Genomic DNA, 15764 nt, shown 5'->3' with positions numbered 1-15764 from the left:
ATGTGGTGGTGGCGATGATGTGAAGAGGAAGAAGGACAAGGCGGACGAGGAAGAGGAGCAAGAAAAATGTGTCTGTACCTTTCTTTACTCTGTTGTTATTGTTGCTGTTGTGGTCTTAAGTCCTAAGACTGGTTTGATGCAGCTCTCCATGCTACTCTATCCTGTGCAAGCTTCTTTATCTCCCAGTACCTACAGCAACCTACATCCTTCTGAATCTGTTTAGTGTATTCATCTCTTGGTCTCCCTCTACGATTTTTACCCTCCACGCTGCCCTCCAATACTAAATTGGTGATCCCTTGATGTCCTACCAACCGATCCCTTCTTCTAGTCAAGTTGTGCCACAAATTCCTCTTCTCCCCAATTCTATTCAATACTTCCTCATTAGTTATGTGATCTACCCATCTAATCTTCAGCATTCTTCTGTAGCACCACATTTCGAAACCTTCTATTCTCTTCTTGTCCAAACTAGTTATCGTCCAAGTTTCACTTCCATACATGGCTACACTCCATACAAATACTTTCAGAAACGACTTCCTGACACATAAAGCTATACTCGATGTTAACAAATTTCTCTTCTTCAGAAACGCTTCCCTTGCCATTGCAAGTCTACATTTTATATCCTCTCTACTTCGACCATTATCAGTTATTTTGGTCCCCAAATAGCAAAACTCCTTTACTGCTTTAAGGTCTCATTTCCTAATCTAATTCCCTCAGCGTCACCCGACTTAATTCGACTACATTCCGATATCCTCGTGTTGCTTTTGTTGATGTTCATCTTATACCCTCCTTTCAAGACCATGTCCATTCCGTTCAACTGGTCTTCCAAGTCCTTTGCTGTCTCTGACAGAATTACAATATCATCGGCGAACCTCAAAGTTTTTATTTCTTCTCCATGGATTTTAATACCTACTCCGAATTTGTCTTTTGTTTCCTTTACTGCTTGCTCAATATATAGATTGAATAACACCGCCGGGAGAGGCTACAACCCTGTCTCACTCATTTCCGAACCACTGCTTCCCTTTCATGCCCCTTGAGTCTTATAACTGCCATCTGGCTTCTGTACAAATTGTAAATAGCCTTTCGCTCCCTGTATTTTACCCCTGCCACCTTCAGAATTTGAAAGAGAGTATTCCAGTCAACATTGTCAAAAGCTTTCTGTAAGTCTACAAATGCTAGAAACGTAGGTTTGACTTTCTTTAATCTATCTTCTAAGATAAGTCGTAGGGTCAGTATTGCCTCACGTGTTCCAATATTTCTACGGAATCCAAACTGATCTTTCCCGAGGTCGGCTTCTACCAGTTTTTCCATTCGTCTGTAAAGAATTTGTGTTATTATGTTGCAGATGTGACTTATTAAACTGATAGTTCGGTAATATTCACGTCTGTCAACACCTGCTTTCTTTGGGATCGGAAGTATTATATTCTTCTTGAAGTCAGAGTATTTCGCCTGTCTCATACAACTCGCTCAGCAGATGGTAAGAGTTTTGTCAGGACTGGCTCTGCCAAGGCTGTCAGTAGTTCTAATGGAATGTTGTCTACTCTCGGGCTCTTTTTTCGACTCAGATGTTTACTCTAACGGTTCTAAATTCAGAACTTGCAAAATTTCAGCAAGGACCTGTGTTTTCAGGAGAGATGAAACGTTAGAGCTTCATGCAGATTATTGGGTCGGGCGATATGTTCTCGTTAGAGACGGTCATGCTAAAAGATCTCTTACAATCGATTTATGGAACTGAGTCCAGATTTACTTGAGGTTTGCAGTGGCTAGTTAGCCAAGTCTGCCCCTTTAGTGTCGTAGTTTGTGTGCAGTGGGCGTGTAAGCTCCTAACGTACTTTTTGTGACGGCGTTTCCCCGGCAGCACGCGGACGACCACCCGCGGCCGGAGTTCCGTGCTCGTAGCACGTCGGTGCACGCGCCGCCCACGCAGCAGCAGCAGCAGCAGCAGCAGCAGCTACACCAGCGCCGCCAGGACGCACTCGGCCAGCCCCCGCAGCTGATGCGCTTCGGCTCCGAGCCCGACCTGCGCATGCGAGACGCCCAACCCTCCAGGAACAGGCTCAACAAGTAAGTCGGCCACTACCAGAGCCTTCCTTGCCCAGTAGTACTTTTTCCGATCTAAGCACAATCGATTACTTGCAACTTATCGCACTGTCATTCATATTTCTAGTTTCGTGACTCTGGTGCATCCTTAGACGAAACTGTTAGATTTTCAGACTTTAAGTTTGTAATATTTACGTTATACAGGGTGTTACAAAAAGGTACGGCCAAACTTTCAGGAAACATTCCTCACACACAAAGAAAGAAAATATGTTATGTGGACTTGTGTCCGCAAACGCTTACTTTTCATGTTAGAGCTCATTTTATTACTTCTCTTCAAATCACATTAATCATGGAATGGAAACACACAGCAACAGAACGTAACAGGGTGACTTCAAACACTTTGTTACAGGAAATGTTCAAAATGTCCTCCGTTAGCGAGGATACATGCATCCACCCTCCGTCGCATGGAATCCCTGATGCGCTAATGCAGCCCTGGGGAATGGCGTATTGTATCACAGCCGTCGAGAAGTGTACCCGTGGAGGCCAATCAACTGCTGATAGTGCCTGCACACGCTGTACATGGTACGGAAACGACTGGTTCTCCCGTAGCACTCTCCACCCAGTGATGTGGTCAACGTTACCTTGTACAGCAGCAACTTCTCTGACGCTGACATTAGGGTTATCGTCAACTGCACGAAGAATTGCCTCGTCCATTGCAGATGTCCTCGTTAACGCTGACATTAGGGTTATCGTCAACTGCACGAAGAATTGCCTCGTCCATTGCAGGTGTCCTCGTCGTTCTAGGTTTTCCCCAGTCGCGAGTCATAGGCTGGAATGTTCCGTGCTCCCTAAGACGCCGATCAATTGCTTCGAACGTCTTCCTGTCGGGACACCTTCGTTCTGGAAATCTGTCTCGATACAAACGTACCGCGCCACGGCTATTGCCCCGTGCTAATCCGTACATCACATGGGCATCTGCCAACTCCGCATTTGTAAACATTGCACTGACTGCAAAACTACGTTCGTGATGAACACTAACCTGTTGATGCTACTTACTGATGTGCTTGATGCTAGTACTGTAGAGCAATGAGTCGCATGTCAACACAAGCACCGAAGTCAACATTACTTTCCTTCAATTGGACCATCTGGCGGTGAATCGAGGAAGTACAGTACATACTGACGAAACTAAAATGAGCTCTAACATGGAAATTAAGCGTTTCCGAACACATGTCCACATAACATCTTTTCTTTATTTGTGTGTGAGGAATGTTTCCTGAAAGTTTGGCAGTACATTTTTGTAACACTCTGTATATCCATAGTAGTACAATGTTGCAGCAGCTTTTATACAGGCTGAAAAGTATTTAAACCGACAAACTCTGGGAGGTTGTAGGGGACATCAAAACAAGTATTTTTCCCTAATGTCATTTTTTCCTATGAGCAGTATTTAAAAAGCGGTAGAGGAAGATGTCCCTGGCGGCAAATTAATTAAACCAACAAACACTTTTCAATTTTTTTATGACCAAGAGACAACACATTAACACAACCCAATTACAATTACAGTAGATTTTCAAAAATTCCTCCATTGATAGGTAAACAAAGGTTACACCGTCGGATCATGTTCTGTCTGACACAGGAAAAAACCGCAGGAGTATCCTGAATTGCTCCTGCTGCTGCTACTATCCGGGCAGCCAGATCCTCTTCTGATGCAACAGGAGTTGCATAAACAAGGTTGCGCATCTCTCCCCACACAAAAAAGTCCAGAGGGGACATATCTGGGGATCGAGCAGGCCATGGTACAGGACCACCTCTGCCAATCCACGTTGTTAGTGAAATGGACTAACAATTGCTCTCGAATTCGTTTGATTCGTCCCCATGTTACTTGCAATTGCACGAGTGCTGTTTGAAGAATTAAGCTCCACATGCTGCAAGACAGCTTCCTCAAATTGCAGCGTCCCTGTCCAGGTTATCTGCTAAATGACCCGGTCTCACGCAGACGTTGGTACACAGCAGCAAACGTCGTATGATGCGGCATACGGCGATTAGGATGTTGTTGTTGATAAACCCGCTGTGCAGCTCGTCCGTTGTGGTGCACTACGTAGTACCCACCAACCATATCAGTGTTCTCACTCCAGGTGTATCGCTCTATTAGTAAACAGAGACGATGCACAACTACACTGGTGGACAGCAGTTGCCTACAACTGAAGAGCGTAATACGTCCTCAAACAACTGAAGATCGTAATATGGTCTCTAACAACTGAAGAGCATAATACGGCCTCCACCGGTTTAAATAATCCTCATCGGAAAAAATGATATTAGGGAAAAATATTTGTTTTAATGTTCCCTACAACCTCCCAGAGTTTGTCGGTTTAAATACTTTTCACCCTGTATACCTACACAAGCAGTTACGTTTCTGACTTGTTGCTTATTGGCGCTCATCTGGCTGTCTACGCACGACGTTCGTTTAGCAGTGGGAAAAAAAGGAGACCGTCGATTAAAGACCCCCCTTTCGGTAGGAGCAACAGCGAGTCAAGAAGTGACATTAGAGGCCACAGTGTGACAGCTACGTTTATACTCGTAGTTTTGGCCACTATTATGGCACCATTGCAGGAAAATGGATGTGTTTACCCTGTGTCAAAGTAATTCCGTCATTCACAACCAACTTTGCGGTATGAGGACTTTGATACGAACCTTCTAAAACCCCACATTTAAATCTTCTTTCCGCGTCACCAAAATAAGGAAATTAAATTGCTAAGGCAGCCAGGTACTTCAAAAACATGCAGCGTGAACTTCAGCGCACTCCGTGTTAAGACTTGGAAGATTAGAATGAGATGGGCGTGAAAAAAATAAATATGATGGTAATAACAACGCTTTCCTTGCTAGTTTTATTAATGCGTCATTCTGATTTATCAGTAACAGCTTTGTCTGTACCTGTTCCTTTGGTTTTGTGTATCTTTCATTAATATTTTTCTTTTGTGCTTTTGTAGGTTACGCATTTTTGTACGTCTTTTTTTAGTGTATTAGTCCCAAAAGTCCGCCCCGATAGCTTAGTGGTCAGCGCGGCGATCTGTCACTCTAAGAGGTCCGGGTTCCATTCCCCGCTGGGTCGGAGATTTTTGCCGCTCAGGGACTGGGTTGTTGCGTTGTCCTCATTATCATTTCATCATCACCAGTGGAACGGAACGGCAAAACCACTCCTGGAATCACTTCCCTAGACGCTCATGCGGTGGACCTCTCTGACGAGGCTTCCCCCATGACAAGACTTGCCGTAAGGCAGAACACAAAGTAAGTCCCAAAACATGTCAGCAAAGAGTATATTTAGAAGCAGAATATGAAATTTGGACGAGTTTTAATCGCAAGAAAAAAGGAAGCAAGACAATGTTAGGGCAAAAGAGCAAAGCGACCAGATCGACGAGAACATGAGAATCTCAGAGCATATTCTGAGCTCAAGCATAATGAGGTATATCGAACAGATTCCGGAAACATCGATCATGTGAAACCCAACTCGCACTCTTATCACATGAGATACTGAAAGCCTTGGATGAAGGCAGACAGGTAGATCCAGTATTTCTCGATTTCCGAGTACCAAATGTATGCTTATTATCAAAAGTACGAACGTGACTGGTATCAACCGATATTTGTGACTGAATTGAGGAATTCTTCGGTAGGGAGGACGCAGCAAGTTATCTAGGATGGGAAGTCATCGAAAGATGTAAAAGTAGGGTCAGGCGTGCTCCAGGGAAGTGTGCTGTGACTATTGTTGTTCGTGATATATATTAGTAAACTTGTAGACAATAGAAAAAAAACTCAAACATTTCACAGATAATGCACTTATTTGTAATGAAGTACCGTCTGAAGTCAGATCTTGATAAGACTTCAAAGTGGTACAAAGACTGGCAACATGCTTTAAATGATCACAAATGTAAAACTGTGAACTTCACAAAACATAAAACGTTGCATCCTATGCCTGTAATATCAATGACTCACTGTTGGACTCTGTCAAATCTTACGAATACATGGGTGATAACACTTTGTATAGATATGAAATAGAATGATCACGTAGAGTCAATCGTGTATAAAGCAGATGGAAGACCTTAAAATGGCTCTGAGCACTATGGGACTTAACATCTGTGGTCATCAGTCCCCTAGACCTTAGAACTACTTAAACCTAACTAACCTAAGGAGACCACACGCATCCATGCCCGAGGCAGGATTCGAACCTGCGACCGTAGAATGGAAGACCTTAGTTTATTATTAGGATACTGGGGAAATGCAATCCGTCTACAAAATAGATTGCTCAAGTGTGTGCGGTCCGTAGCAGATAACACTAACATGGAATATCGGACGTATACAAAGAAGGCCAGCACGTATGGTCACTGTTTCGTTCGACCCATGAGAGAGTGTCACAGGTGCTGAAGGAGCTCAGCTGGCACACGCCTGGCGTAAACTATCCCGAGAAAGCCTACATGCAGATTTTGAAGAACCAGCATTAAATTATGACTCTACGAGTATGCAACCCGCTACGTATCCGTCACATAAGAATCATGCGGATAAGATTCTATTAATTAATGCACGCACAGAGGCATTTAAACGATCGTTCCTCCTGCGCTTGATTGGTGAAGGGAACGGGAAAAAATTCTAATAACTGGTACAATTGAATCTACCCTCTGCCATGCGCTTCACAGTGGTCTGCAGAGTGTGGTGGTGATGGTGATGGTGGTTAGTGTTTAACGTCCCGTCGACAACGAGGTCATTAGAGACGGAGTGCAAGCTCGGGTTAGGGAAGGAGTGGGAAGGAAATCGGCCGTGCCATTTCAAAGGAACCATCCCGGCATTTGCCTGAAACGATTTAGGGAAATCACGGAAAACCTAAATCAGGATGGCCGGAGACGGGATTGAACCGTCGTCCTCCCGAATGCGAGTCTAGTGTGCTAACCACTGCGCCACCTCGCTCGGTGCAGAGTGTAGATGTAGATGCTGATGTAGGCCTAGAGGTACTGGAGACGGGGAAAATATCAAACAACAGATATGAAGTTTTGGCGTGGTGCTAAGAGGTCAAGTGGCTGGCTCTGAGCACTATGGGACTTAACATCGGAGGTCATCAGTCCCCTAGAACTTAGAACTACTTAAACCTAACTAACCTAAGGACATCACACACATCCATGCCCGAGGCAGGATTCGAACCTGCGACCGTAGCGGTCGCGCGGTTCCAGACTGTAGCGCCTAGAACCGCTCGGCCACCCTGACCGGCTAAGAGGTCAAGTATCTAGTTGTAAATAAATGTCGTGTGACTAGGGCCTCCCGTCGGGTAGACCGTTCGCCGGGTGCAAGTCTTTCGCTTTGACGCCACTTCGGCGACTTGCGCGTTGATGGGGATGAAATGATGATGATTAGGACAACACAACACCCAGTCCCTGAGCGGAGAAAATCTCCGACCCAACCGGGAATCGTACCCCAGCCCTTAGGTTTGACCACTCAGCTGCCGGGGGCGGACGTCTGTTGTAGTAGTATCAGCATCAGTAGTAGCAATATGAGAACAGGCTTCATAGAAGAGACTGCGGACTAACGAGTTTAGACGCCTTCTACACGGTGTTTGATTATTAGAGATACAAAAGCAAGCGACCTATAGAGGAAGCAAATAACCCTAGTAGACGTGAGTCTGGAAAACGTATTTACTTAGTACGTGTATACCGTGCAGGAGGGTCTCCGAGACTACGAACAGGCAGGAGATATGCACTGACACCTATCATGTGAAGGCAGGTTTCACCAAGTCTCCTTTTCGATGCCCGCAGACGTTCAGAAATCCCAGGCGTGTTCAACAGGGTTGGAACTCACAGGAAGTTTTTAAACAGCCGCACACAAAGAAATCCAACAGGTTGAAGTCGGCAGATCGTGGAGGCCACGGTATTAGCAAGCCTTGCCCAGGTAAAGTTGTAGAAGAGTTATCTACCAGCATTTATGTATCTGGATTGATGGGAAAATCAAACGAGGGCGGTTTACCATTTTGTAATTTATACCTGACTTGCGGTACTTCAAAATAAATTTAGCGTCAGATGTCAACAGTGCCGTAACACTGGAATGACTGCTACTGTGATAAGTCGTGTCGGGGAGGCCATTGCTTTCCGGTCTGATATTTATCAGCATTGTTTGCTTGTTTCACTATCCTGTACTCGCTCTTTCCTTGGTACCCATAACAAACAGCCCGTATAAATGTGTGAATTGTTGAAAGAAACAAAGAGGTGTGCTCCTGCCATCTAACGTAATGCAGACACTGTGAGTGCCTTGACGTGTGTGTGTTATCGTAAATACCAACCTCCCAATGTGAACTATCCTAAATGTGCTACTGAGCTCAAAGCCACATCACTTACATGGAACTGAAAAGAATGCTTTGTGTGTGTGTGTGTGTGTGTGTGTGTGTGTGTGTGTGAAAACCGATATCATCCATCAGCAAACAAATAAGCAAACCAGTAATTTCACTCTCAGTCAGTGCGAACTGTTCGGGGAAAAAAAAAGTTACTGTATTTAAAAAAAATCCAAACTGTGATGTCGACCTGTATAAGAATGTAAACTGAAACACACGAAAATTTCTGCACTGACATATGGCCCTTGAAAATAAAGAAACTGACAGAACCTACATTGCGCAAAGGAAACGAAACAATCACGTATTATAAATCTCACCTGCAAAATGAAATACTGGCAGAAACAGCAACACAGCAAGACTCCGAAACAGCTAAAAAATAGTGCTAAAACCCTAACTACAGTTGGTCCAGGGAAAGTGGGTTCATAATCCTGACACAGAATGCCAGTGAAGCACATGACTCAACCTGTAAGTTCTGAAATTTCATTTAGGAAGGAACTTATAAAAAATTACAGACTGTAACATGAAAATTCATATAATTTAATAAAGTCCATGGTACAGTAAATTAACTCAGAAGATGAATCAATAGAATAATTATCAAAAACTCGACTGTGACGAGAGTGAAGTGGACCAACAACACAATTCTCCAAAAATAAAAATAAATTTTTTACCTCATCAAATAATACCATGTTCTCCACTTCAAAACCTTTTTTACGTCCGTATGCTATACAGCCATTGTTCTTAGTCATTATTTCTCCTCGTAATAACTGTGCAACTCACATACTTCCAAAAGTGCGTCCATACATGACACTGAACACTCACCAACCCCGCCCGCCCACTGCTGACTGTCAAAGATTTACGACTCCACGGCACTGCCATCGCAGACGCAGATACTGCTGCCTAACAACTGTTTCTCTGACCACAGTTCTTCAAATACATCATTTTCCTTTACAAATATTAACACATTCAATAACATCATCGAAAAATAGTCATCTTGCAACAATCTGTACGCATTAGTTTCCACAGACAATGTGACTGGTGAACAAATACAGTGTTAATCATTAATAATAGCGAGAACCGACACGTGTGAAAGCTTTCGATAAGGGAAGCAAAAAACTTACCACTAAACATGGGTCCACAAGGGAGACGTTTGCCAGACAATTGGAACTGTTTAAGTACTCCTCTAATTGCGGTCGAATTTCACCCATTAATTACTTTAACAAGAAACAGAATAGTACTTAAGCGCGCTGCATTTTACAATGTACTGTTCATCCATACTTTTAAAGGAAGTTATTCACATTTGGATGTAATACAGTACTCATCTATACAGTAACTGCGAATTCTTGCAAAAATCCTGGCGTTATCTCGTAAATATCGACGTTCTTCGACGGCGACAGGAGTGTAGTACGCTTCAAAAAAATGGTTCAAATGGCTCTGAGCACTATGAGACTTAACATCTGTGGTCATCAGTCCCCTAGAACTTCTTAAACCTAACTAACCTAAGGACATCACACACATCCATGCCCGAGGCAGGATTCGAACCTGCGACCGTAGCAGTCGCGCGGTTCCGGACTGAGCGCCTAGAACCGCATGACCACCGCGGCCGGCAGTACGCTTCACTTTGAGCTGACTGCAGACAGGAAAGTGCTCAGGACTGAAGTCGGCAGCTCGCCCGGTCCATCTTGCGCCGTGCTGGTTCATTACATGCCGCACAGGCATACCGAAACTTGTAATGCTTTGAAGAATCGAACACCCATGTATAAAAAAAGTCTCTCTCTCTCTCTCTCTCTCTCTCTCTCTCCCTCCCTCCCTCCCTCCCTTCCTCCCTCCCCCTTTCCACAGACATCACACACACAAAAAGTACTTGTAATAATAATAATAATAATAATAATAATAATAATGAAAAATCCTCAACCTGCTCTCTCTCTCTCTCTCTCTCTCTCTCACACACACACACACACACACACACACACACACACACACACACACACATGCAGACACCTCTGAAAGATTCACAACTATTGCCAGGAACACCTTCAAATGTTCCACCATCAGCCATCTTGTTTTTACACCTTCAACTGTGTCCGCAGCTCGAGGTCTTGCGGTAGCATTCTCGCTTACAGCGTCTACAAAAATGCATCGACAGAAATGGTGATTATGTCGAAAAATAGCTAAATGTTCAAGCTGTAAACTGATGTAAACCATTGTAGAAATAAACAGGTCTATGTACTTATAAAAAAATAGGAGACGTTACTTTTGGGATTACCGTCGCACTTTAAGGTGTAAGTGGTTGCAGATGACAAACTGTGAAACAAAACAGTCACTGTAGAAACACAATACATCAGAAAAACCACGCCATGTGGTAAAAAGGTACGAATTCATAATTTTATGCCTTTTATCAAATATCTGTAATTACGATTTAAAAACTAATAGTTACATGTATCCAAACAGAAAATAACATTCTTTATCTTCAACAGCCATAAAATAAAAGCCCACTGAAGATGCTGCAACTGCAGTGAAACATGTTTGAGTTAAAAAACAAAATTGTGTTTTGCTAAAGGTGGACCCTATCCAAAAACGTACTCTACTGACCATTAAAATTGCTACAGCACTAAGATGAAGTGCTACAGACGCGAAATTTAACCGACAGGAAGAAGATGCTGTGATATGCAAATCATTAGCTTTTCGAGCATTCACACACCGTTGGCGCCGGTGGCGACACCTACAACGTGCTGACATGAGGAAAGTTTCCAACCGATTTCTCATACACAAACAGCAGTTGACCGGCGTTACCTGGTGAAACGTTGTTGTGATGCCTCGTGTAAGGAGGAAAATGCGTACCATCATGTTTCCGACTGTGATAAAGGTCGGATTGTAGCCTGTCGCGATTGCGGTTTATCGCATCGCGACATTGCTGCTCAGGTTCGTCGAGATCCAATGACTGTTAGCAGAATATGGAATCGGTAGGTTCAGGAGGGTAATATGGAACGCCGTGCTGGATCCCAACGGCCTCATATCACTAGCAGTCGAGATGACAGGCATCTTATCCGCACAGCTGTAACGGATCGTGCAGCCACGTCTCGATCCCTGAGTCAACAGATGGGGACGTTTGCAAGACAACAACCATCAGCACGAGCAGTTCGACGACGTTTGCAGCAGCACGGACTATCAGCTCTGAGTCCGTGGCTACCGTTACCCTTGACGCTGCATCACAGACAGCAGCGCCTGCGATGGTGTACTCAACGACGAACGTGGGTGCTCGAATGGCAAAACGTCATTTTTTCGGGATGAATCCAGGTGCTGTTTGCAGCGTCATGATGGTCGCATCCGTGTTTGGCGACATCGCGGTGAACGCACATTGGAAGCGTGTATTCGTCATCGCCATACTGGCGTATCACCCGACGTGATGGTATGGGATGCCGTTGGTTACACGTCTCGGTGACGTCTTGTTCGCATTGACGGCACTTTGAACAGTGGAGTTACATTTCAGATGTGTTACGACCCGTGGCTCTACCCTTCATTCGATCCCCGCGAAACCCTATATTTCAGCAGGATAATGCACGACCGCATGTGGCAGGTCCTCTACGGGCCTTTCTGGATACAGAAAATGTTCGACTGCTGCGCTGGCCAGCACATTCTCCAGATCTCCCACCAATTGAAAACGTCCGGTCAATGGTGGCCGAGCAACTGACTCGTCGCAATACGCCAGTCACTACGCTTGATGAACTGTGGTCTCTTGTTGAAGCTGCGCGGGCAGCTGTACCTATACACGCAGTCCAAGCTCTGTTTGACTCAATGCCCAGGCGTATCAAGGCCGTTATGACGGCCAGAGGTGGTTGTTCTGTGTACTGATTTCTCAGGATCTATGCACCAAATTGCGTGAAAATGGAATCACATGTCAGTTTTAGTATAATATATTTGTCCAATGAATACCCGTTTATCATCCGCATTTCTTCTTGGTGTAGCAATTTGAATGGCCAGTAGTGTATGTATCAGCAGCGAAATGTGGCGGTGGCACATCTTGCGTGTAGGCCACGGGTGAGCTATAAGCTGGCGACTGTAGAGTGGAGTGCAGCAGGTTGTTGAGACGCGGCGTGTGTGTGTGCTTGCCCCGCAGCAGCCGCGGCCGCAAGAAGTACCGCGCGCCGGCGCCGCCGCCCGCCGCCCCCGGCGACGCGGCCAGCTCGTCGCCGGACTCGGGCCGCTGGGAGGAGCCGCGCCGCATGCGGCTCTTCAAGACGCGCGCCGAGACGCGCCGCGCCGCCCCCGCGCGCCACGCGCAGCCGCCGGCCGAGCAGCCGCAGCCGCAGCAGACGCACCAGCAGCACCCGCCCCTCGCCCGCAGCCTCTCCTCGCCAGAATTCCAGGTACCGTACCTCGACTCGTCACTCGCTCGTCTACTCGTCGTGCACAGCGCAACGTGTAGATGACTCAGCGTCGTCACAAGCCACGCACTAGCAACGAGACCGACGACCGACGTTCAGCGCTCGGCACAAATAATGCGACACGCACTGAGGTTTCCAGAATCAGATTTTCACTCTGCAGCGGAGGATGCGCTGATATGAAACTTCCTGGCAGATTAAAACTGTGTGCCCGACCGAGAGTCGAACTTTGCCTTTAGTGGCCAGGTGCTCTAGCATCTGAGCTACCCAAGCACGACTGACCCCCCGTCCTCACAGCTTTACTTCCGCCAGTACCACGTCCCCTATCTTCCAAACTTTACAGAAGAACTCCTGCGAACCTTGCTGGAATAGCACTTCTGAAAGAAACGATACTGCGGAGACATGGCTTAGCCACAGCCTGGGGGACGTTTCCAGAATGAGGTTTTCACTCTGCAGCGGAGTGTGCGCTGATATGAAACTTCCTGGCAGATTAAAACTGTGTGCCCGACCGAGACTCGAACTCGGGACCTTTCCCTTTTGCGGGCAAGTGCTCTACCAACTGAGCTGCCCAAGCACGACTCACGCCCCGTCCTCACAGCTTTACTTCCGCCAGTACCTCGTCTCCTATCTTCCAAACTTTACAGAAGCTCTCCTGCGAACCTTGCAGAACTAGCACTCCTGGAAGAAAGGATATTGTGGAGACATGGCTTAGCCACAGCCTCGGGGATGTTTCCAGAATGAGATTTTCACTCTGCAGCGGAGTGTGTGCTGATATGAAACTTCGAGTCTCGGTCGGGCACACAGTTTTAATCTGCCAGGAAGTTTCATATCAGCGCACACTCCGCTGCAGAGTGAAAATCTCATTCTGGAAACATCCCCTAGGCTGTGGCTAAGCCATGTCTCCACAATATCCTTTCTTTCAGGAGTGCTATTTCTGCAACGTTCGCAGGAGAGCTTCTGTGAAGTTTGGGAGGTAGGAGACGAGGTACTGGCGGAATTAAAGCTGTGAGGACGGAGCGTGAGTCGTGCTTCGATAGCTCAGATGGTAGAGCACTTGCCCGCGAAAGGCAAATGTCCCGAGTTCGAGTCTCGGTCCTGCACGCAGTTTTAATCTGCCAGGAAGTTTCATATCAGCGCACACTCCGCTGCAGAGTGAAAATCTCATTCTGGAAACATCCCCTAGGCTGTGGCTAAGCCATGTTTCCGCAATATCCTTTCTTTCAGGAGTGCTGAGTCGCAGGAGAGCTTCTGTAAAGTTTGGCAGGAAGGAGGCAAGGTACTGGCAGAAGTAAAGCTGTGAGGACGGGGCGTGAGTCGTGCTTCGGTAGCTCAGATGGTAGAGCACCTGCCCGTGAAAGGCAAAGGTCCCGAGTTCGAGTCTGGGTCCTGCACACAGTTTTAATCTGCCAGGAAGTTTCACACACTGACGTGACAAGAGTCGTGCGATACCTCCTAATATCGTGTCGGACCTGCTTTTGTTCAGCATAATGCAGCACCTCGACGTGGCGTGGACTCAACAACTCGTTGCAAGCCCACTGCAGAAATATTGACGCATGCTGCCGCCATAGCTGCCCATAATTGGGGGGGGACGGGTTGTTGTGGGGAAGAAGACCAGACAGCGAGGTCATCGGTCTCATCGGATTAGGGAAGGACGGGGAAGGAAGTCGGCCGTGCCCTTTTGAAAGGAACCATCCCGGCATTTGCCTGGAGCGATTTAGGGAAATCACGGAAAACCCAAATCAGGATGGCCGGACGCCGGATTGAACCGTCGTCCTCCCGAATGCGAGTCCAGTATCTAACCACTGCGCCACCTCGCTCGGTCTGCCCATAATTGCGAAAGTGTTGCTAGTGTAGGATTTTGTGCACGAACTGACCTCTCGATTATGTACCATAAATGTTGATGACCTATCAGTTGTGTACCACAAATGTTGATGGGTGGCCACATCATTCGTTCGAACTGCCCGTAATGTTCTTCGTTGAATAGCGAACGATTGTGTCCTGGTGACAACGCGAATCGTTCTTATGGAGTGTGTAGTCCATAAATGGATGCAGATGGTTTCCAAGTTGTTGTTGTTATGGTCTTCAGTCCAGAGACTGGTTTCATGCAGCTCTCCATGGTACTCTATCCTGTGCAAGCTTCTTCATCTCCCAGTACTTACTGCAACCTACATCTTTCTGAATCTGCTTAGTGTATTCATCTCTTGGTCTCCCCCTATGATTTTACCCTCCACGCTGCCCTCCAAAAATAAGTTGGTGATCCCTTGATGCCTCAGAACACGTCCTACCAACCGGTCCCTTCTTCTGGTCAAGTTGTGTCACAAACTTCTCTTCCCCCCAATCCTATTCAATACTTCCTCATTAGTTATGTGATCTACCCATCTAATCTTCAGCATTCTTCTGTAGCACCACATTTCGAAAGCTTCTATTCTCTTCTTGTTCGAACTATTTATCGTCCATGTTTCACTTCCATACATGGCCACACTCGATACAAATACTTTCAGAAACGACTTCCTGACACTTAAATCTATACTCGATGTTAACAAATTTCTCTTCTTCAGAAACGCTTTCCTTGCCATTACCAGTCTACATTTTATATACTCTCTACTTCTACCATCATCAGTTATTTTGCTCCCCAAATAGCAAAACTCCTTCACTACTTTAAGTGTCTCATTTCCTAATCTAATTCCCGCAGCATCACCCGATTTAATTCGACTACATTCCATTATCCTTGTCTTGCTTTTGCTGGTGTTCATCTTATATCGTCCTTTCAAGACACTGTCCATTCCGTTCAGCTGCTCTTGCAGGTCCTTTGCTGTCTCTGACAGAATTACGTCATCGGCCAACCTCAAAGTTTTTGTTTCCTCCCCATGGATTTTAATTCCCACTCTGAATTTTTCTTTTGTGTCGTTTACTGCTAGCTCAATATACAGATTGAATAACATCGGGGATAGGCTACAACCCTGTCTCACTCTCTTCCCAACCACTGCTTC

The 15764-nt window shown here is 45.9% G+C and overlaps 1 protein-coding gene across 1 annotated transcript in view; it reads left to right on the top strand.

Moving 5' to 3' along the window:
• LOC124795599 (serine/arginine repetitive matrix protein 2-like) overlaps positions 1-15764 on the top strand; it is a 148339-nt gene that overhangs the window by 24545 nt on the left and 108030 nt on the right. The window contains exons 2-3 of the mRNA XM_047259670.1: positions 1856-2061; positions 12513-12759. Coding sequence (XP_047115626.1) covers positions 1856-2061; positions 12513-12759 — 453 coding nt within the window. The remainder of the gene's footprint in view (positions 1-1855; positions 2062-12512; positions 12760-15764) is intronic.

The sequence above is a fragment of the Schistocerca piceifrons genome, chromosome 4 (genome assembly GCF_021461385.2).
Source record: "Schistocerca piceifrons isolate TAMUIC-IGC-003096 chromosome 4, iqSchPice1.1, whole genome shotgun sequence".
NCBI lineage: Eukaryota > Metazoa > Arthropoda > Insecta > Orthoptera > Acrididae > Schistocerca > Schistocerca piceifrons.
The sequence above is the reverse complement of the archived record's forward strand: the minus strand, read 5'-3'. Positions and strand labels throughout refer to the sequence as shown.